General features: G+C 36.2%; 1 protein-coding gene across 2 annotated transcripts in view; it reads left to right on the top strand.

Annotated features, from left to right (window-relative positions):
* Positions 1-198: 198 nt before the first annotated feature.
* Positions 199-21,434, top strand: part of igf2r (insulin-like growth factor 2 receptor) — a 37,433-nt gene continuing 16,197 nt past the window's right edge. For both annotated transcript variants that reach the window (XM_081379264.1, XM_081379263.1), the window contains exons 1-24: positions 199-416; positions 823-962; positions 4,443-4,558; positions 5,227-5,325; positions 5,894-6,026; positions 6,235-6,346; positions 6,677-6,788; positions 6,865-7,024; positions 8,785-8,971; positions 9,078-9,181; positions 9,385-9,540; positions 10,069-10,215; positions 10,315-10,602; positions 14,234-14,384; positions 14,568-14,745; positions 16,480-16,595; positions 17,277-17,436; positions 17,533-17,709; positions 17,818-17,919; positions 18,012-18,113; positions 18,446-18,620; positions 19,338-19,511; positions 19,958-20,101; positions 20,272-20,447. In XM_081379264.1, the coding sequence (XP_081235390.1) occupies positions 298-416; positions 823-962; positions 4,443-4,558; positions 5,227-5,325; positions 5,894-6,026; positions 6,235-6,346; positions 6,677-6,788; positions 6,865-7,024; positions 8,785-8,971; positions 9,078-9,181; positions 9,385-9,540; positions 10,069-10,215; positions 10,315-10,602; positions 14,234-14,384; positions 14,568-14,745; positions 16,480-16,595; positions 17,277-17,436; positions 17,533-17,709; positions 17,818-17,919; positions 18,012-18,113; positions 18,446-18,620; positions 19,338-19,511; positions 19,958-20,101; positions 20,272-20,447 (3,528 nt within the window). In that variant the 5' untranslated portion in view covers positions 199-297. The remainder of the gene's footprint in view (positions 417-822; positions 963-4,442; positions 4,559-5,226; positions 5,326-5,893; positions 6,027-6,234; positions 6,347-6,676; positions 6,789-6,864; positions 7,025-8,784; positions 8,972-9,077; positions 9,182-9,384; positions 9,541-10,068; positions 10,216-10,314; positions 10,603-14,233; positions 14,385-14,567; positions 14,746-16,479; positions 16,596-17,276; positions 17,437-17,532; positions 17,710-17,817; positions 17,920-18,011; positions 18,114-18,445; positions 18,621-19,337; positions 19,512-19,957; positions 20,102-20,271; positions 20,448-21,434) is intronic.

The raw sequence follows: 21,434 nt of genomic DNA, 5'->3' as shown, positions 1-21,434 counted from the left end.
CTACTGAGTGTAATGATTCTGGTCAGGGTTTTATGTTTCGTTAATGACGCTGTAATTTTAAATAATCTCTTACATATATTTAGAAATGTCTGTGCCGCCGAGTCACGCCCATTTTGGACGATCCTTTCCACGTTGCGGTCATTCTACTTATTCGAGCGGAGCGAACCACGTGACCTGTACCACATGTCATGCCGTCATGTGACTGAGTGGTTCCTGTAACGGGTAATGATCAGTAATCAGAAAGGACTGCTGTATCATGTCGGACTGTGCACACTAATTTATTTCCTTGCCTAAAATATGGGTCGTATTCGTGTTTGCGGAGTCGTCGCTACTGTTATTTCTAGTTTCATACTGCTTCAGAATGTCACATCAGCAGTGAAGTCGGATGACAGCCTATGGTACAAGGGTCTGTGCAGGTGAGATCTTAAATAAATAAACAAACACTCTTAATGCTGATCATTGCTGGCAAACCGTGATGGTTAACATATAAACACTTGTTGAGAAAGAAATTCATGCGTTTAAATATGATCTAGTTTGCTGATCACTGCTTTTATACAGTTCATGGCCCTTCTTTAGCCTGGGTGCATCAAGGTACATGCCTGTGGACCTAATCAAAACCATAACAGACACTTTGTCTCACCTGAGACAAAAGAAATGCAATCATTTAGACATTCAGCTTGTTTTGTAATCCAATGATGTCATGTAATATCCATGTAATTGAAATACATTCTGATCTTGGAAATGAGTTCAAATTAAATTGTTGTGTGTGTGTGTGTGTGTGTGTGTGTGTGTGTGTGTGTGTGTGTGTGATTGACTGTGAAGTTACAAATGGGAGGCCATCGACCAGGACAGCAATGTGAGCTACGCTTTGAAGATCTGTGATTCGTCTCCAGACACAGAATGTGGAAAAGGAAGTGCGGTCTGCGCCCACAATCTTACGAGTAGTCAGCACCAGTCAGTGGGTAAGTGCAATGCATCAATGTGCCAAGATCACACAATACACAGCCAAACTGCTACAGCAATGTGCAAAAAATGAAAGCACAAAACACTTTATTGTACCTGTGCTTTACTCATCTTAAATAGTATTGCATACATTTATTAATGTTCATTTTTATCAGGTCCAAGTGTTTTTCTATCGGGAATATTCTGTTTTCTGGCATGGGATAATGATTACCAGTTCTACTGTATGCTGATAAGAAATTTGAATGATTGTTTGATTTAGTGGTAATTAAGAAGATTAAGACATGATACCATCTGTGAGAGTAGCACTGATCCAAGACCTCTATGAGAACATTATCAGATTTTTCAAATTCTCATTCTTCACTTGGTTTTCAATTCTATCGGTCTTAAAATAGAGGTTATTTTCTTTATGCAATATGTAAGTACGTCAAAACTACCATTCAAAAGATTGGGCAAGACTTTAGAATTTTTTTGAAAGAAGTGTCTTGAAGACTGCATATTTAATTAAAAATACAGGAAAAACAGTTATAATGTTAAAAATATTTTATAATTTAAAACAACCATTTAATATATGTTAAAATGTATTTTATTCCTGTTATGTCAAAGCTGAATTTTCAGCATCATTACTCCAGTCTTCAGTGTCACATGATCCTTCAGAAATCATTCTAATACGCTGATTTGCTGCTCAAGAAACATTTCTCATTATTATCAATGTTGAAAACAGTTGTGCTGCTTAATATTTGTCTGGTAACTGATACTTTTTTGTTTGTTTTCAAGAAACTTTGATGAATAGAAAGTTTAAAAGAACAGCATTTAATTGAAATCAAAATGAAAAATGTCTTTACTCTCACTTTTTGATCAGTTTAATGCATCCTTGATGAATAAAAGTATGAACTACTTAAAAAAAATAACTTTTGAATGGTAGTGTATATTTTCTTTTCTTTCCCTTTGTTTTCTTTTAATTTTGTGGTGAAATGTGACCTAAACATGTTTTCGCTCAAGATTCACCCTTTTAAGCGTTTCGGTCATGTGATACCATTTCCTATTGATTCAAGTCACATCAAACACTCAGTTGGACAAAGAAAGAAACGATTGATATTTTTTTTTTGCTTAGTCTGGATATTCCTATTAAACATTAAAACTCTTTAAAGGAAGTGCGCTAAATAGTTCTCATTTTCTGTCTTTGCATTAGATAACATCCCAATAAACCCAGGGCTGTTATAGCACGTCATATAACTGTGCACGGAACTTTTCATTTGTAAGCGAGAGCTGCATGACAGAGCACTTGTTTGTTTGGCCTTATCCTTTTAGTCAGCTGACTTCCATATGACACAAACCTATCAAATGAAAACCCTGACCAATAGCGATCTGAGTCTGCTTCTGTTTGTCCAAGATTTAAATGGAGTCAATTTCATTTGTTGTCAGAACAAACACCATATATTTACCAGATATTGCATCACATGCCATGTGACCCAACGACAAAATAAGACAACTTGCAGATGTTAATCATGCTGATTAAATCTGTGCTAATATAATAATTATATTCTCTTTCAGCCATATTACATACATTGCATAATTTGTTTATTTTCCAACCCTGTAAGAAAAGCATTTAAACACCATTGTGTGATGTCTATTTATATAGTATTTCATGCTGTGCTGACTTATATTGTCTTTGGTGTCACTCTTTGGTGGTTGTTTGCATCCTTTATGGGGCTTTCCGTCCCTTTAATGTGTGGTTCACACAATAGTGTCAATGCATCTGAAAGCTTTTGCATTCATTTAAAGTGTGTATGCTGCTCAGTAACATATCTTGGTATTCTTTATCTCGTGTTCCTGCTGTCGGTTATTTATGATTCACAGTAAGTAGGTCAAAGTTATCTACAGTAGTAGCAGGTGCACTCGTAGAATATGACAATTAGAAAAATGCCTGTTTTGTAAGTAAGTGACAGAATTGAAATGGCAGTAATTAAAATGTCAGGCTCCGGCACATATTATAAATCATAAAGCGCTAGTCCTATCACAAGCTATTTTTATGACATCTTAGAGGTCTGAAGTATGATACTATGGACATTCAAATATAATCATCCTTGTGTGAGGGAACCCCATCCTAAAATGTCTTCCTCATTATAAACATTTATTTAAGCATTTATTTAAGCAAGTTCCAAAAAGTTCCAAAAAGTGCTTGTTTACGGGCAAATACATTTGCATATGCCTTCCTCCATAGCTAAACATTGATGAATACTTGATACTTGATGAATCCCATCATAGCATGCCCACTTGCATTCAGTCACTTAACTGCTGAAATTTGCCTACCCTAGTTGTGATCATTGTGTTGCGTCAAAAAGCAAATAGAACCCATTATAATCATTGATGTTGTCACACTGGATACAGTTTACAGATGCGCGTTCAGTTTCTGACATATACTCCACACACTTGAGTCTGTCGACAACAGGACAATGGAAGAATGAAAGAATGCTCGCTTTGACTCGTCCAATTTAAACCACTTGTTTGCGTCTCTGTACAGACTTAAAGGGATAGCCTAGTTCACCCAGAAGTTAAAAAGTTGTCATCCCTTACTCACCCTCAAGTTATTCCAAACCTTTATGAGTTTCTTTATTCTGCTGAACACAAAAGAAGATATTTTGAAGAACGTTGGTAATCAAACAGTTGACGGTAGCCATTGATTTTCTACAGTAGGAAAAAAAAAGAATAAACAATTAAACAATAAAACAATTTTACACTAATTTGGAATAATCATGCATAATGTTTGTTTTAATTAACATTTCTAATTTCAGTGAAATAATTGAAGTGGCACATGCTGAAATATATACAACACAGTGAGGTCATGTGATGACAATGTAGTGCTCTACTGTCTTGATGTATGTATGATGCCCACTGTTTTAAAAATAAAAAAATATATAGTATGTAGAAAATACTGTGCAGTAGTACACTAGAGTTTATTAGCTTTCTCCACACATGGCATGATAAATGTTCTCGAGTGGCCAAAAATTTCAGCCATAGTTTGTCCGGCTCTAGCCAACATGTTTATGGAACCGTCTGTAACGTTTTATTAGGTTATCTTCTTCTCATGCTGCTTGTTCCCATGGGTTGTGAACTGCTAGATGTTTGGCCAACCTCTCCAGATCACATGCTGTAATATTTTTTATCTTGTTGGGTGTCACAGAGACATTTTCTGATTTGTTTGTGCTGATAAACTTTAGTTGACTTGGGTTTGAACGAACAGTTTTGTGTGTTGTTGTTCTTGTGCTAGACACAACTCTGCATTTACAAATTACTTTTGATTTTGTTTTTATTACTAAAGTCTAACTGCATATAGAGTGTGTTAATATATAGCAATAACTTTCAACAGTTATTTTAATAATTGTATTGTGTTACCAGCTTGCTGAAAAACAGTTTCAGGTTTAGTGTCTTATTGCTATGCAGACACACTTCTGCTGTTAAACAAGCTTTTTTCTCCATAGGTGAGCTCTCCTTGCGGAAGGACTCTCTTGCTGTGCTTGATTTCAACAGCTCGAGGAAATGCAACAAGAGCAGCAACTTTCAGAGCAGCATCACCTTTCAATGCGGCAAAACAATGGTGAGCTTTGGTGCGCAGCATGCGCTGTTAGTCAGAGGTGCCTGTGAACAGACTGTGGCATTTGCAGAGCTGTTTGTTTCCTTCCACCTTCTTGCTGCGCAGGAAGAAATGACATAGATGGAAAACTTGATATAATAATGAGGCAAAGTAAAAGTAGGTGTGGTTGAAGTTACTCAAAATGGGCTTTGATGGATACTTGAACGTCTTGTATAGTTTGGCTTGTTATTACTATCACTAGACTATTTATTTATTGATGCATACCGGTAGTCTTAATGCATAGTTTTAAAATTTATTTCAGTTCATTGCCAAGGCAACATTTCACTTTTTTTTTTTTTGTTGACTGTCAAATCGATTAATCGATACATAAAAGTATATATTCATCTACACACACACACACACACACACGCGCGCGCACACACACACACACACACACACACACACATATATACTATATAAACACAAACTTTTATATATATATATATATATATATATGCACACACACACACACATATATAAATATTTTTTTTATAATAATATATTTACATTTTTATTTCAATTGACAGAAATGTTTTAAATAGTTTGTGTACAATTATAACCCCGCTGCAAACATTTTTATCACATTGCTTGCTGATTTAAATTACATTTGTGTTTTTTGTTTTTCTTCAAAGGGCACACCTGAGTTTGTCACCATCTCTGAGTGTGTGCACTACTTTGAATGGAGGACGTATTTCGCCTGCAAACGTGATAAATTTACACCACATAAGGAGGTGAGTAAAGTTGATGAGACGTGCTGACATTTCAGTTGGAGCATGACTGTGGGGGGAGGTGTGAATGTGTAAATGTGTGTGTTTGGCATTTTCATTTGTTCTCAGTGAGAAAATAATTAATTAAACTCATGCTTGAACAAATCATTTTTCAAACTCCTGAGTAATGCATAGTCTGCATAAAGATAGACTGCATAGAATTATCTAAGAAGAACATTAACATTTTCAACTTGTGAAAAGCACATATAAGTTAATGTAATTGCTTTACACAGTTTGTTTATGTATATATTTACCTGTTGAAATAGTATACATATGAATTTGGGGGAAAACAAATTGTTTTATTATGCTAATCCAAGCACCAATCATTTTCAGAAAATGTGAAAATCCACTTTTTTAGATATTCTGCCTTATATCTTATATATATCTTTGTTATACTACAACAAACAGAGGAAACGGCAATGACTTGAAACTTTCTTGTAGTAAAGTTGTAAAAAAAAAAAAATTATATATATATATATATATATATATATATATATATATATATATATATATATATATTGCATTTTTAAAGGTCCCCTGCTATGCCTTTGACTCGGATGGAAAGAAGCATGACCTCAACCCACTGATAAAACTGTCGGACGGCTACCTGGTTGACGACCCAGATGATGAAAGTGATTTCTACATTAATATATGCAGAAGTCTAAGTGAGTTTCAAAAAAAAATTTTTTATCATATTTATCCATAGCAGTGTTGGGACATAGTGTTGGGGTGACAAACCAGTCAACAAACTTTTTGATTATATAGCTGCTTTAAACCAAACAATCCGCAAAGCACCTGAGCCGGTTCTTATTTAAGCAACCAAATCATTTTACAGTGCAATGCAGATAACTAAGATAATGTCTCTCTGTTCAGATCTTGCTGGAAGTGTCTGTCCGGAGGGATCTGCTGCCTGTCTCATCTCTGGCAAAGATTCCTTCGACATGGGTCAGCCTGTTCACCAGCTCGAGTTGCTCTCCAATGACAAGTATGGGATCATTTATTAGCTAATTTGTTATTAAGTTTATTACACTGCTGTTCAGAAAAATTTTTATAAAATGCACACACACACACACACACACACACACACACACACGCACACACACACACACACACACATATATATATAAATATATAAAAAAAATTATGTAATTTATTCCTTTGTTGTTAAACCTGAATGTTCAAGACCTATTACTCCAGTCTTCAGTGTCACATGATCCTTCAGAAATCATTCTGAAAAGCTGATTTGCATCTCAACTTTTCTCATTATTATCAGTGTTGAAAACAGGAACAGTGTAACTGATGTTCTCTTTTTCAGACTAAGGCTGCGGTACGAGGGACTCCAGACTCCAGACAAAATCCCAGACTTATGTGATGGCCACAGTCCAGCAGTGACGATTACATTCATTTGTCCCTCTACAAGACAGGCGGTAAGAAGATGCCTAGTGTTTCATCTTATTGTACCTATTGTACTCCTTGAGCTCAGTTTTCTCAATGGTTTATCAGGGAAGTAACCCTAAGATGATCAGCAACTCAAACTGTCGGTATGAGATCGAGTGGGTGACGGAGTACGCCTGCCACAGAGATTACCTGGAGAGTCACGAATGCAAATTTACCAGTGATCAGCACGACATCTCCATCGACCTAAGTCACCTGACACACAGCTGTGAGTTACATTGATAGTTTAGAAAGTGATGTACATTTTTCTGTGGAAAGTAGCGATGGAGCGATTAATTTTATGTGGTCTTTAAAGGTACAGTAAGTGATTTTCTGAGAAATTCTGTTGATATTTGAAATCAACAAATATCGAAAAACAAAGCGAAGATGACGAACAAACAACAAGGAAGAACAAAGAATGAACATATAGTCCACAAAAGTATATACAAACAAGAGTTGGTTGTTAGTCGCCAGCAGCACACCAGCTCCAGGCAAACAATGACTCTCAAAACTGTCCTGTTACTATAGCTAACATTTACAACAGCAGCATTTATTGGTTCTGTGAATTATAGCAAAACTAATGTTACTATAACTATAATTATGGAGCAGAAACAACGCAACTTCAGCGGATGTTTTCAGCCTTTCACACTTAAAGGTTTAGTGGAGGATTTTTTACTTCGGGGTGGATCACCTATACTATTGGTCCTCCTAATTGTCAATCATTCTGGTGAATCAATCAAACTTTTCAAAAAGTGGAGAGGGCGGGTCTTATCTAAAATTCGGAAAGATCCTCCGCTATACCTTTAAGGCCTCTCCAGTGCTGGAATGCTTTTCTAATATTAACGCGATCCTAAAGCTCTTGCCCGATCATAACCCTTCTTTTTCCAGTGATATTCCTCTGAGCTTTTCTCTTTTGTAATGTCTCTCATCCTCCTTCTACAATTCTCCCTCTTGCTCACTCTCTCCTCCCCCATCATGAGTGGACACGCCCCCTACTGCTGATTGGCTACAAGTGTGTTGTGGTGCACGATCTGATCCACATTCAACAGCATTTAAGAAATCACTTACTGCACCTTTAATGAGTAAATTAATTGAATAAACCACAGATATACCAGTATCATGGTACAGTGGTACTATTAAAAGTTTTCAGTAGTTGAAGTAAAGCTAATATAAATATATAAATATGAAAAACTTGTGTTGCCTTGGCAAATGGTATATAAATAGTACTAAAATAACACTGATACCATTAGTCTAAAAGCATGATAATGGTATGGTACCATGTCCCAAAATCATAGTATTTCCAAGGTTTTCAGTCAAAAAACAAGACATTGGCATTGTACTCTGTTCAAATAACATGGTGTTTCCATTGTACTATTTTGGTATGGTATATTTTGGCAATTTTTATGTTAGTAAATGAATCAGATGGGCAGTTTGTTGGATATATATATATATATATGTAAAATATAAACTATGCCTTTCAGGTTTTTCAGGTACGTTTAACAGTAGTATTCAGTTACAGAAATTAAATAAAGTAATCAAATGTAAAATAGTGCATATAATCTCTTTACTGTATAAATTAAATAAAAATTAATCCTTATTAAATTTACAAAAGTTATTCAGTCAAGAGCAATGAGTGGTTTCTTTGTATTTTGTCATTTAACTAACATTAAAAACACCGACATCAACAGGAATATTAGGCTGCTGTCACTTTAAGACATAATACATGTATCTCAAATACTAATACTCTCTCGACTGTTTGTTCACTTATGACATAACGGTGCAGTTCAATTTTAGTACATTTTTTACCGAGAACTGTTGCACCCCTACTGTAAACATAGTGAAACATTCATTAAATCAATGTTGGTGTTAGCATAACTTCATACAATTTAGCAAAAACACCAAACCCTCCTTCAATAACAATTACACGCAGTTGTGGTTCCTCATCAAGTACTTATTTATGATGTATATATAATACTTTACTATTCTTAGTTGCTGACACACCGTATATGACTGAGGCAAAAATTGGCAGTGACAGCTATATCTTCTATCTGAATGTATGCGGAGCGACCAGTGCTGGTGAGTGTGGCAATGACAAAGATTACGTATCCACCTGCCAAGTCAAAGACCCCGGGAATGTGAAGAAGATTGCTGGGAGATACCAGAACCAAACACTGAGGTGTGGTTTTACTCACATTTTATTTCTTACTGATTTACACAACCCTTAAATGCAGTGCAGAATTTAAAATGAAGAGCAGTCTTAACTCTTTGCTTTTTATCTTAAGATATTCAGATGGAGATCTCACACTAATCTACCCAGACGGCAGCAGATGTAGCACAGGATTCCAGCGCATGACCATTATTAACTTTGAGTGCAATGCAACTGCTGGTGAGTAACACCATGACTCAACACAGTGACTTGTGAAGTCAAGTGCTCATGAGACCACTGTTTTAACACTGCCTGATTGAGGAAGCTTATGGTCTGAGAACCAAAAGGAAGGAACTGCAACAACGTGACCTAGATGACCTTGTTTCATGTCCAAATTTAGTCTTTTCAAAATGTTCCGCTCACAGCAGGCTTGTTGTTTTCAGGGAATGGCCTGCCGGTTTTTACGGGAGAGTCTGACTGCACGTATTACTTTGACTGGCAAACCGCGTACGCTTGTGTGAAGGAGAAGGAGGACTTGCTGTGTCGAGTCACAGACCACAAGAAGCATTATGATCTGTCACCTTTAACACGCTACCCAGGTAAAGATGAGCCGGATCACTTGTGTACTGGGAAATGATGGCAATAATCGATCATAAAAACTGGCTTTATGATGTGTTTTTTTTTTTTTTTTTTTTTTTTTTTTTAATACACTACTGTTCAAATTTTTAGGGTTGGTAAGATTTTTGTAATATTTTTAAAGGAAGACTGATACTCACCAAAGCTGCATTTATTTACGTTATTTAAAAAAGGTACTATTGCGAAATATTAATAGTACTATAAAGTAGTATTTTTTTATTTTATTTTACACTCTATTCCAAGCCATACGATTAGACACCGGAACAGACTGAAATTAGTAACATTAAAACTCAAATCATAATGTAGTATAATAGGTGGAAATACTTATTTGCAAGCTGAATTCAAGTATTAATCATGAGCATTTGATGGGCCATATAAAATGATCTCAGACTGGTAGTTTGAAACCCATTCTCAAAACTATGAATGTTTCTGTAAACATCTTAAAAAGTTCTTGTACCAACTCCACTTATTGCGAATGTTTGTTTTCTCAGAATCTGAAGGATCTCAAAACTGGGAGGCTGTGGACGCCAAGGCATCGGAGTCTGATAAGAAGCGTTTTTACATCAATGTTTGTCATAAAATCATCCAGGAGGGGGCGGCCAGCTCTTGCCCTGAGGACTCAGCGATATGTGCCATTGGTCAGTGTGACATTAGAGATCCTGGATAAATCTAGATAAATGTGTTCAGTTTTATCATACTCATGATGATTCATTCTAACCCATTTTTTCTCCACTTAGGAAATGGGAAAACATTGAACTTGGGCAAATTCCTGTCTTCTCCGCAAAAGGTGGCAGAAGGAGATGACATCAGACTCATTTACACTGATGGAGACAAATGCAGAGAGAACATGAAGGTGAGAACGATCATCACTCTGAAGTGTAAGCCTGGAGATGTTGAGAGCGCTCCGGTCCTGAGGAGCGTGTCCAGTGACGGCTGCATCTATGAGTTTGAGTGGTTCACTGCTTCGGCCTGCGTCCTCTCCAAAACAGAAGGGAACGACTGCAAGGTGGAAGACCCGCAAGCAGGTACTGGACAGTGTTATTTTGGTGTTATCTATATATACTATCATAGTATTTATTGATATATTGGTTTAGATTTTATTTTCATAATTTCAGTTTTCATTCAGTAGTTGTGTGTGCTTTTGTGATAAAAAAAATTCTGTTTTTAGTTCTTGAAACTTATTTAACAAGAAATTTTTCCAAAACTTAAAGAAAAGTTTTTCCAAAAACCTGTTTTATATAGTTTTACTTTTTAGTTAAAATGAAGGGTTATTATAATAGCTGCAACTAAAACCATTAAAAAAAAATAAAATGTTGGTACTTTAAATAAATAAAAAATATTTCTCATTTAGATTTAGTTTAACAAAATTTCTAACACTTTAACTGAAATTAAAATGAAACCGGAAAAAAACGGACAGCATAAAATGTAATTCAAAATATTACTAAAACCTATAATAGTAATAACGCTGGGACAATTGGCAAAAACTGTTTAATCTGTATCCATTCTAATATGTCTTCTCCCAAACTGGATCATTCCACCATGTTAAGATTTTTCTGTGCAAAACATTATTTTTTTTAAGCTTGGTTTATTTTTTATTTAAAGGTCCCATTCCATGGATTATTTTTATTATTTTATAATGTTTCCAGGGGTGCCCTTATAATGTTAGTATGTTTTTTAGATCAAAAATTGTTATAATTTAAAAATAAAAGGCATATTTCCTAGCCTGATTTCATTCCCTGGTTTGAACGCTCTGTTTGAAGGGGCGTGTCTGCTGTGAGACTTCAATGTAAATGCCCTCTGCTGTGATTGGCTGAAATGCTTGCATATGAAATATCTGGCATTACATGTGGAACTATCTGGAAAACTTTTACTATTACAGCTATTATACGTTTTTACTATTACAGCTATCTGGATTAACGAATCGGGAGAAGTTTTTTAGGTATTTAGATCTATTCTCATCACATAAAAGGTTGTAGTGATGATGAGCATTGAGCAGATGACAGACTGTTGATCACGTGAAAAAAGATCTTATCATTGCAACGCAGTTTCTGCACTCTCACTAATGATTTCACCAATGCAAACATGAGGTATATAAATACAGTAAGAGCTTCGTTGTGCAGCGTAACAGCGTCATTGATTTCATAACGAGGTTTGGCAAGTGTCCAGATAAACTCGCTCTGTGTGATCAACAGCTTAGGCGATTGGAAAGGGATTGTTCTTTGATCGCTTTCTGTACCGGTATATTAATCACAGTTTAAGTAAGATTATTTTCATCGTACTAAGAGAAACGATGTGAAGTTAATCGCTACTTCCATAGTGAATCACTACTTACTGCTTGCTGGAATATAGTTGAAATTGTCCCCTTCGTCAGTATGAAACGCTGAGAGAAGCCTGCTTGATATTATCCCAGGTTAGAAAAACAGTCCGTGGTGAAATGGACAGAGCAAACTAACAACTTCGAATTAAACTTTTGCAGTACCCGATTATAGATAAACATCAACCATGTCTGTTGACATTTCGTCATCAATACGCCTGTGTTCCTGTGGGCGGAGGTTAGTCTAAACACGGTTCTGGTGATGTCACTAATGAAGGAAGTAGAGGGGTGTAGTCCAATCCAGCCGTTTTTTGTAGTCAACTTCTGTTAAATAAAATATCTCGCTTGGCATTGAACTTTGAGCTTTATAATTTTACAGATATTATTTATACTCTAACAACAACATTACACACTAGCTAAAGTTTGAAACATGGGATCACGCAGAACGGGACCTTTAAAATAAACTAAACTACACTTAATCAGGGCCGCACAATATATCGAAATTATCGAAATATTGCAAATGTATATATCGCGATATGCATATCGCAACAGCTTGCAATAACTGGGGTCATGAACAAAAGACAGAGAAAATCATGAACAGAGAAAAGACAGAGACAGAAAGACAGAGAAAATCATGAACACAGAAAGACAGAGACAGAAAGACAGAGAAAATCATGAACAGAGAAAGACAGAAAGACAGAGAAAATCATGAACGGAGAAAGACAGAGACAGAAAGACAGAGAGAATCATGAACAGAGAAAGACAGAAAGACATAGAAAATCATGAACGGAGAAAGACAGAGACAAAAAGACAGAGAAAATCATGAACAGAGAAAGACCGAGACAGAAAGACAGAGAAAAGACAGAGACAGAAAGACAGAGAAAATCATGAACACAGAAAGACAGAGACAAAAAGACAGAGAAAATCATGAACACAGAAAGACAGAGACAGAAAGACAGAGAAAATCATGAACAGAGAAAGACAGAAAGACAGAGAAAATCATGAACGGAGAAAGACAGAGACAGAAAGACAGAGAAAATCATGAACAGAGAAAGACAGAAAGACATAGAAAATCATGAACGGAGAAAGACAGAGACAGAAAGACAGAAAATCATGAACAGAGAAAGACAGAAAGACATAGAAAATCATGAACAGAGAAAGACAGAGACAAAAAGACAGAAAATCACTCACTGCTCTTGGCAGAATAACTTTTGTAGCTTTAATAAGAATCAGTATATATATATATATATATATATATATATACAGAGAAAACTAAGCAGTGTTTTATTTTTACATTTTATTATTCAGTTTCTGTTGTTAAATAAACCTAATGTAGGATAACCTGAAACCCTGAACCCCGTGGTTTACACTGATGTTAAAATAACACTTCTTATGCTACAGTAAAACACTGCTGTTCACTTTCAGAAGTTGTAGGCATATTTTCTTGTCACAAAAAGAATGTGAAACACTTATATTGGTTATTTAATTTTAAATATATTTTAACGTTTATTTTACACACTTTAAAGCAGGGATCAGCAACTCCGGTCCTGGAGGGCCACTGTCCTGCAGAGTTTAGCTTCAGCCCTGATAAAAACTCACCTGCCTGTATCTATCTAGTAATCCTGAAAACACTGATTGCCTTGTTCAGGTGTGTTTAATTAGGGTTGGAGCTAAACTCTGCAGGACAGTGGCCCTCCAGGACCGGAGTTGCTGATCCCTGCTTTAAAGGGATACTCCACTCTAAAATGAAAATTCTGTCATCATATACTCACCCTCATGTTGTTTCAAACCTGTATGAATTTCTTTCTTCTGCTGAACCGAAAGGAAGATATTTAGAAAAATGTCAGTAACCAGACAGTTTTTGGTACCATTGACTTCCATAGTATATTTTTTTCCTACTATGGAAGTCAGTGGTACCAAAAACTGTCTGGTTACTGACATTCTTCTAAATATCTTCCTTTCGGTTCAGCAGGAGAAAGAAATTCATACAGGTTTGAAAGAACATGAGGGTGAGTATGTGATGACAGAATTTTCATTTTAGAGTGGAGTATCCCTTTAAGCATTATCATATCGCATTTCGAATATCACATTATTTAATGAGTTATGGCATATTGCATTTTTCTTCAATATCATGCAGCCCTATGCTTAATTAAACTAAAATGATGATAATTTATATTTTATTTAAAAAAAAATAAAAAATTCTGATCCATAGTGTTTATAATTTTAGTGTACTCTCTGCTTTATTGTTGTGGGGATATGTGGCTTAGTGGTTAAAGGTCATGGGGTTTATTTACATGGGCTCTTTTAGGGCTGCTTTTAAATGTGCTTCTGTTTCTTTGCAGGAATTTCGTTTGATTTGTCCCCCCTTCAGAAACCTAGTGGAGGTTATTATAACATGTCCAGGGAAAAGTATGACTACTTAATCAACGTGTGTGGCAATGTTAAGGCCGCACAGTGTCCAGAAACAGCAGGGGCTTGTCAAGTTGACCAGAGGTAAGTTCACCTTGGTCATTTAAATTTAACAAGGTACAATCCAACAAGTTTCTTCTGTCCTCACTTGTGAAGTGTAATATGAAGCAACGGAATCTCACCAAGCACAACATATTTGATTTGATTTTTGAACCAATAAGATTTCACTGTGGGTGGAGCGAACCATTTTTTGTTTGGTCTCTGCAGCAGCACAGACTCTTGGAATCTCGGCCAGTTCAACTCCAGGCTTTCTTACTATGATGGCATGATCCAGTTGACCTACAAAAATGGCTCTCAGTACAACAACAAGCAGCACACGCAGCGTTCCACACATATTTCCTTCCTCTGTGACAGAGAGGCCGGTCCAGGCAAACCAGAGTTTCAGGTATCACACCTGCTCATTTGTTGTGTTTGTGCTGACTGTTCACACACAATAAATATTTTTAGCCTCACCTCAAGTAACGCTACTCTAACATAAAGGGATGTGTGCTAAGCATTTTTTGTCTCAAGCTTTGCATTGGACACACCTTCCGATGTTATTCCTATAAAGGCCCTGATATACTCACAGCAATGTTTTTTGTTCTTAGGGGTAAACCTGAAGTATGTTTGCTGCGGTATACGGTTAATGTACATCCTAATGCAACTCACACTGCTAGTTCAGTGTTTAGTTCAGTGTCACAACAACAAAAATGACAGCAGTGAAAAAACTGTTAAAAAGTTAAAGTCCCTATGAAATCAAAATTGAAGTTTTTTTTTGGCTTTTAGTATATATATCTTATCTATAAGCTAGTGTGCTCCAAAACAATGACAAAATTAGCATTTAGAAGATATAAGCATTCTAAACTTACAGCCTCTCACTTCCTCCAAAATATATATTAATGATTTTGATGTCATGACTCTGCACTTCAGCTTCTCATCAGATATTCTGTCCAATCAAATGCTCTCTAGAATCTAAAGCGTCCCGCCCCCTACATTATAAATAGACAGTGAATCTGCTGCTAACATCGTTCACTTGTTCACACATTTACTATTTTCTACATGGTGAATGGTACATAGTGCACTATATAGGGGATGGGAATGATTCGGACAGTGTAAATGATTACCATTGGGGCGAATGAAATCTGGTTTCACTATAGTGTCACACGAACCGTCGTTAGGCAAGGCAAGGCAAGTTTATTTATATAGCACATTTCATACAGTATGGCAACTCAAAGTGCTTCACATAGAGAGGAATATAAAATCAAAACAAGGAAAACTCAAACAGTTATTCAAAAGCTTTACATAGCTTTTACATAGCTTTACAGTCTGCTTCGGATCAGAGACACGATACACAGTGGATCTTATGCACAAGTTGGCAGAGACCAGAAAATGTATCAAACCCATTTGAATTCTGCGCAGAATGCTATTTTTATAAGTGATATGGAGGAGAAACGGTTCGAGATTAGGAGGAAACTGCGGCTTTACCATTCTTAACGGTTCTAGTCGAGCTGTGACATAAATAGCTATTGGCTATTTTAAAAAGGGGAGGAGCTGTTCGATATGTCCCGCTCCGTCTTCCTGTTTCATTGCAAATAATGTCAACACATTGAATAATGCTGTGCGTTTCAAGGCACTTCTGTGGGACTTTAAGATCTGCAATTCGGCACTCCAGACAAGACAAGTCATGTTTATTTATATTAGCTTTTTAAAAAATATATTGCTTCAAAGCGAGCAGCTTGAAAGTATTAAAAATGAAAAAAAAAACAGTGCCACTTTTAATCAGAATTACAACTTCATTTTCTACTATAAAGCACTTTCCAGCGTGTTCATGTTTTACTTGCGGACGTCTGAGCTCGACGGACTGAACAGATGAAATTAACCAGAGATGTCCACATCAATGAAGGCGGAGTCTCAGAGCCACACCCACCTATTACATAATCGCCACAGACCAATAATAGTTCAAAGGTGTTTACCAGCTTTGGTGTGCTTTTTTGCACTGTCCAAATGAACTTTGTTTTTACTTTATTTTGTTTAAAATGACGTCACACCTGTTTGTTCTTCGAATTCTCTTGAAGTATATCAGGGCCTTAAGGCTTATGTCTTATAAAAATATCCTACATTTATGAATATTTTTCTGCAGGATGAGGATGAGTACACTTATAACTTTAAATGGTACACTTCCTACGCCTGTCCAGAGAGACCACACGAGTGTGTCGTGACGGACCCCAAAACACTGCAGCAGTATGACCTGTCCAGGTTAGCTCCCCTTTCACAGACTCATGTTCTAGAGAAATATTAAATATGTTACTGTAAATGTGAACTGTGACATTTTTGCACTAGTGTCATCAAACTGGTTTAAACAAATAATTGGTTACCTGAATACTTCTGCGTTTGCCATTGATTAATCAAACAGATAGTCCCTTCCTAAACTCATGTCATTGGTTGAGCCAGTGTTGCTGGTTGGATGATGAAACAAACAGTGCCATGTTTTGACTTTATGAGTGAATCAACCTTTGAATGGCTTGTCTCTATATATTAAACTAATATAGGCGTTGATATTTTAAGATTGACAAATTACTGGAAAAAATTTCCTTTTGGCATAGAAATGTCTGTCATTTAAAGTGATACATTTAAAAATGTATCTACTAAATATATGTATTTTTTTTTTTTTGTCTTTTGGTTCGTAGAGTTTTTTATTTTACTTTATTTTTATTTTAACTTTCTCTTTTCATTTGTAGCCATACCGGAGACGTGTTTGGATACTAGATACGATTACTTGATATAAGTGCACTAATAATCAATATAACAATTCATAAGGCAGTGTAATCTCTTCTCAATACATGCTTGACAGTGTCAGAACAAGTGCTGGTAGGAAAGCTAGACAGTGTTAACAACAATGTCTTTAAACTGAATCAATTGTTTCCTTCCCCTCCGCAGTTTGTCAGTATCTAATGGAGGCAGGAACTGGCAGGCCATGCAGACGACTGACCCCAGCGGCCCAAGGAAGTACTACATCAATGTATGTCGACCTCTTAAAGCCGTGCCTGGCTGTGACAGAAGTGCTTCCGTCTGTGAGATAAAATTCGAGACTGGCAAGGTTAGTTCACTGACTGAACATTAGAGGAGAATGGACATGGTGAAATAAAACTGCAACACTGACAAAAAAACGTGTGTGTACATGTTAATTGAGCAGGAAGGCCTGTCTGAGAAGGTAGAGGTCAGTAACTTGGGCATTGCTAAGAAAGGGCCGGTGATAGTGGAGCAGGACCAGCTTATGTTGGAGTACACGAATGGTTCGATGTGTGAAGCGGATGGGGTGACGACCACGTACACAACACGTATCCACTTTGTCTGCTCATCCGGGACAGCAGTGAGAGTCATTCCTGATCTTTTACTTGTTTTTAAGGCTTATTTAGTTATAAATCAGTGGCAACAACAATATGATAACAGTATATTTTTCTTTCCTCTTTTTATTTAGCCATCTGGCCCTCGCTTTGTGGTGAACCAGAAATGTATCGTTGACTTTGTTTGGGACACAGAAGCAGCCTGTGCCATCTCAACTGCTGTTGACACCAACCAGGTCAACCTTTTTTTTTTTTCTTTTTTTTTTTTAAGTGATTACTTTGAGGTAATGAAGAAGATTTTGTTTCTTATTTCTCTTTTTATCTACAGACATGCTCAGTGAAAAATCCCAACAATGGCTTTGAGTTCAACCTTCAGCCGCTAGCCAATGAAAGTGGATACCATGTCAAGGCTCATGGAAAAGACTTTGTCGTAAGCGCTTTCAAATCTTTCAAATGTTCTTGAGTAGGGTTGTATCTATACTAAAATCTATACTAAATAGCAATAACAGCATTGGATGACTAATGAAATGAAACTGGGACTTTCAGTAGATTCGGTAATTGTTAAGTATTCACTATTATTAAGTCTGAATTTGAGAAATAATGAAACTTTTGATACTGCTGAACTTTTTCAGCACAATTATTCTGTGCAGTCCTACTCTGTTAAGTTTGTCTCAAGTTTCTTTTTGCCCTCTTGAAACGTGTCTTTAGTGCAATTACAACAAATTGAAACCAAAAGTCACATACCCCTCCTGTCTACTGTAGGTGAACATTTGCGGCCCTGTAAAAGAGTGCGGAACTGTCGGAGATAAACCTGTGTCTGGCTGTGAGCTGGAAGATAATAAGCCTGTGAGTCAGGTCGGGGTGGAACAATCTCTCCAGTTCTCCACCGATGGCGCTCTCACTCTTACATACAAAGGGGCCATGGACAAACCGACAGGTGCATAGCCCGTGCAAAGATAACCTGATTACCTATACTTTTAGTTAGAGATATTATGCGTCCCGATTAAAAAAAAACCTATTAAATAGCTTATAGATAAAAGGTTTTCTTCTTTTTTTTTTAAAGTGTCCTGTGCTCACAAAGGTTGCATTTATTTGATAAAAAAAAAACCCCGTAAAAACAGTAATACTGTGAAATGTTATTACTTCTAGTTTAAAATAACTGTTCAGAATCATTTGATCATTCATAAATCATTCTAATATGCTGATCAAGAAACATTTATTATTATTATAAATATTGGAGAAACAGATTCCTTAATGAATAATTCAAAAGTTCAAAAGAACAGCATTTATTTAAGTATAAAACTTGTGTAACATTATAAATGTCTTAACTGTGACTTTTGATCAGTTTAATGCATTCCTTGCTGAATACAATTATTACTTGCTTTCAGAAAAATAATCTTATTGACCCTAAACTTTTGACAAATAGTGTATCATGAATACCTAACATGATCATATTAGGGTGATCATGAGACTAGCACAGCTTTGTAGGAAATATGTTGCCATGACAGCAACATTACACGAATGTATTTGATCACGGAATCATCAGATAATTTGATCATCAGAATCAAGTATTATAGAGAGTCTTGCATTAAGGTTACAACAGTTCTGCCCCGGACTGAACCCACTTTTTCCCTGTTTGCCGTCTCTACTGTAGGTACCGAAGACACCTTCATCATTAATCTTGTGTGTGACCAAAAGGCCACTACAGCTTCCCTGAGGCTTATACAGGAAGAGCTGGGCACAAGCACTCATGTAACCCACAATGTGTTCTTTGAGCTTTCCACTGCACTAGCCTGCGAGCCTGCTCCTGTAGATTGCCAAATCACTGGTAAGCCTTCCCATGCTCCATTTACTTACCAAAAACATGCTTTTAAAGTCAGCATGAAATGCAACTTGCGAGAGTCTTTCCTATTGTAATGTATATCCGAGTGAAACGGCTTTTTGAATAAGAATAAAGAATTTTGTCCATGGGGAATTTATTGGATGGTTGTGGTTTGCTATTTGTGAGTGACCGGTTGTCCAGTAAACATCATCAGAAAAGAGAAGAGATGTCGCTGCAAGAGGGAGGGGAAGTTATTCTGATTAAAGATCATGAGGGCACATGAATTAAAAAAAATAGTGATGTACAGGGATAAACCATTTATTATAAACGCTGTAATATTCCATAAAAATGAACAATTGTCCATTTTAATTTCATGGTGACTTTAAAACTGAGGTATCATTTCTCTACCACTATTATCACCAAACTCAAGCTGTTTCCCCTTGTATTTCCAGATTTACAAGGTAGAGCGTATGACTTGGGTGACCTCAGCCTGGATGAAAAATATTATGTGCCTCTGGACACCTCGGATCAGGCCCGGTCTCAAAAGTTTTACATCAACGTGTGTAAACCACTGCCTCGTGTCCAGGGCTGCCCTGGTGAGTGTCTACTGATGTGTTGACAGACTCTTTGAAAGGTCTTTCTGTTTCTAGCTTGGTTCTGGGTATTTTGTGATTGATGGTTTGTTTATAACTGCAACCAAGAGTTGACACATTAGTTCTGGTCTGAATGACCACGCAATAAACTAATAGACTTCTGTTGTTGGCAGCTGGAGCGATTGGAGCGTGTGGCCAGATCAACGGCAGGAGTGTGAACCTTGGATACGTGCAGTCCAGCCTGCAGGCTGCACCAGATGGCTCCATCAGTATTGTTTATCTGAATGGGGACAAGTGTGGTTTAGGACGTTACTCCACCCGAATCATCTTCCAGTGTGATGACAGTCCTGTAAGCAAGTGCTTGGTTACAAGTCCAAATAGATTCGTATCCATGGCACTTTCCACAAATAAGGAACAAATTGGTGTCTCATTACCTTTTTAATTAATTTAAAAGTAATTTCATATTCTTTTGAATGAAAGGGATTAGATTATGAAAATGATGTATATTTAAACTATAATCTAACCTAAAATTTATATCTAAATGTTTATTGTTAAATTATTTTACTGATCAAAAATGTATTAGTATTTAGCTAAAAGCAAAAAATATCATTCCATATTCATTTTTAAAGGTATAGCGGAGGATTTTTTACTTCCGGGTGGATAGCCTATACTATTGGTCCTCCTAATTGTCAATCATTCTGGTGAATCAATCAAACTTTTCAAAAAGTGGAGAGGGCGGGTCTTATCTAAAATTCGGAAAGATCCTCCGCTATACCTTTGATATAAGTATAATGTAAATTTCTAAGTAACTACAAACCAATGTTTGGTACCTAATTAGTGACCGCTGAATATAAGCAAATTCTGTAACCCCTTTAGGGTTTTTGATTCTGGTGTACTTGATTTATTTTTATTTAGATTTAGGCAAATAACAGGATCACAAAAAAGATACAACTCTTGTCCCCTATTTTGGTAACTGGATTGCAAAAATGTAATAAAACAAAAAGAAATAAGAAAAAAATATACTCTAACTTTCAAAAAATTGTGGTCAGCTAAATTATTATTGTACTATTATTCTTTGAAATCAATAAATTATTTTATTCAGCATAGATGCATTACATTTATTAAAAGTGACAATAGTATTACAAAAGATTTCCATTTAAAAAAATGTTATTTTGAGCTTTCTGTTCCTCAAAAGTTCCATCAAATCCATCAAATTTGATTTAAATTGTTATAATATTTAACAATGTTACTGTATTTTTGATCAACTAAATGCAGCATTGGTGAGAAGAAAAAACTTCTTTCAAAAACATGAAAAAATCTACACAAATCTTGTACT

Source organism: Scardinius erythrophthalmus (assembly GCF_964197995.2).
Source record: "Scardinius erythrophthalmus genome assembly, chromosome: 11".
NCBI classification, from domain to species: domain Eukaryota; kingdom Metazoa; phylum Chordata; class Actinopteri; order Cypriniformes; family Leuciscidae; genus Scardinius; species Scardinius erythrophthalmus.
This window is presented reverse-complemented; position numbering and strand designations above follow the sequence as displayed.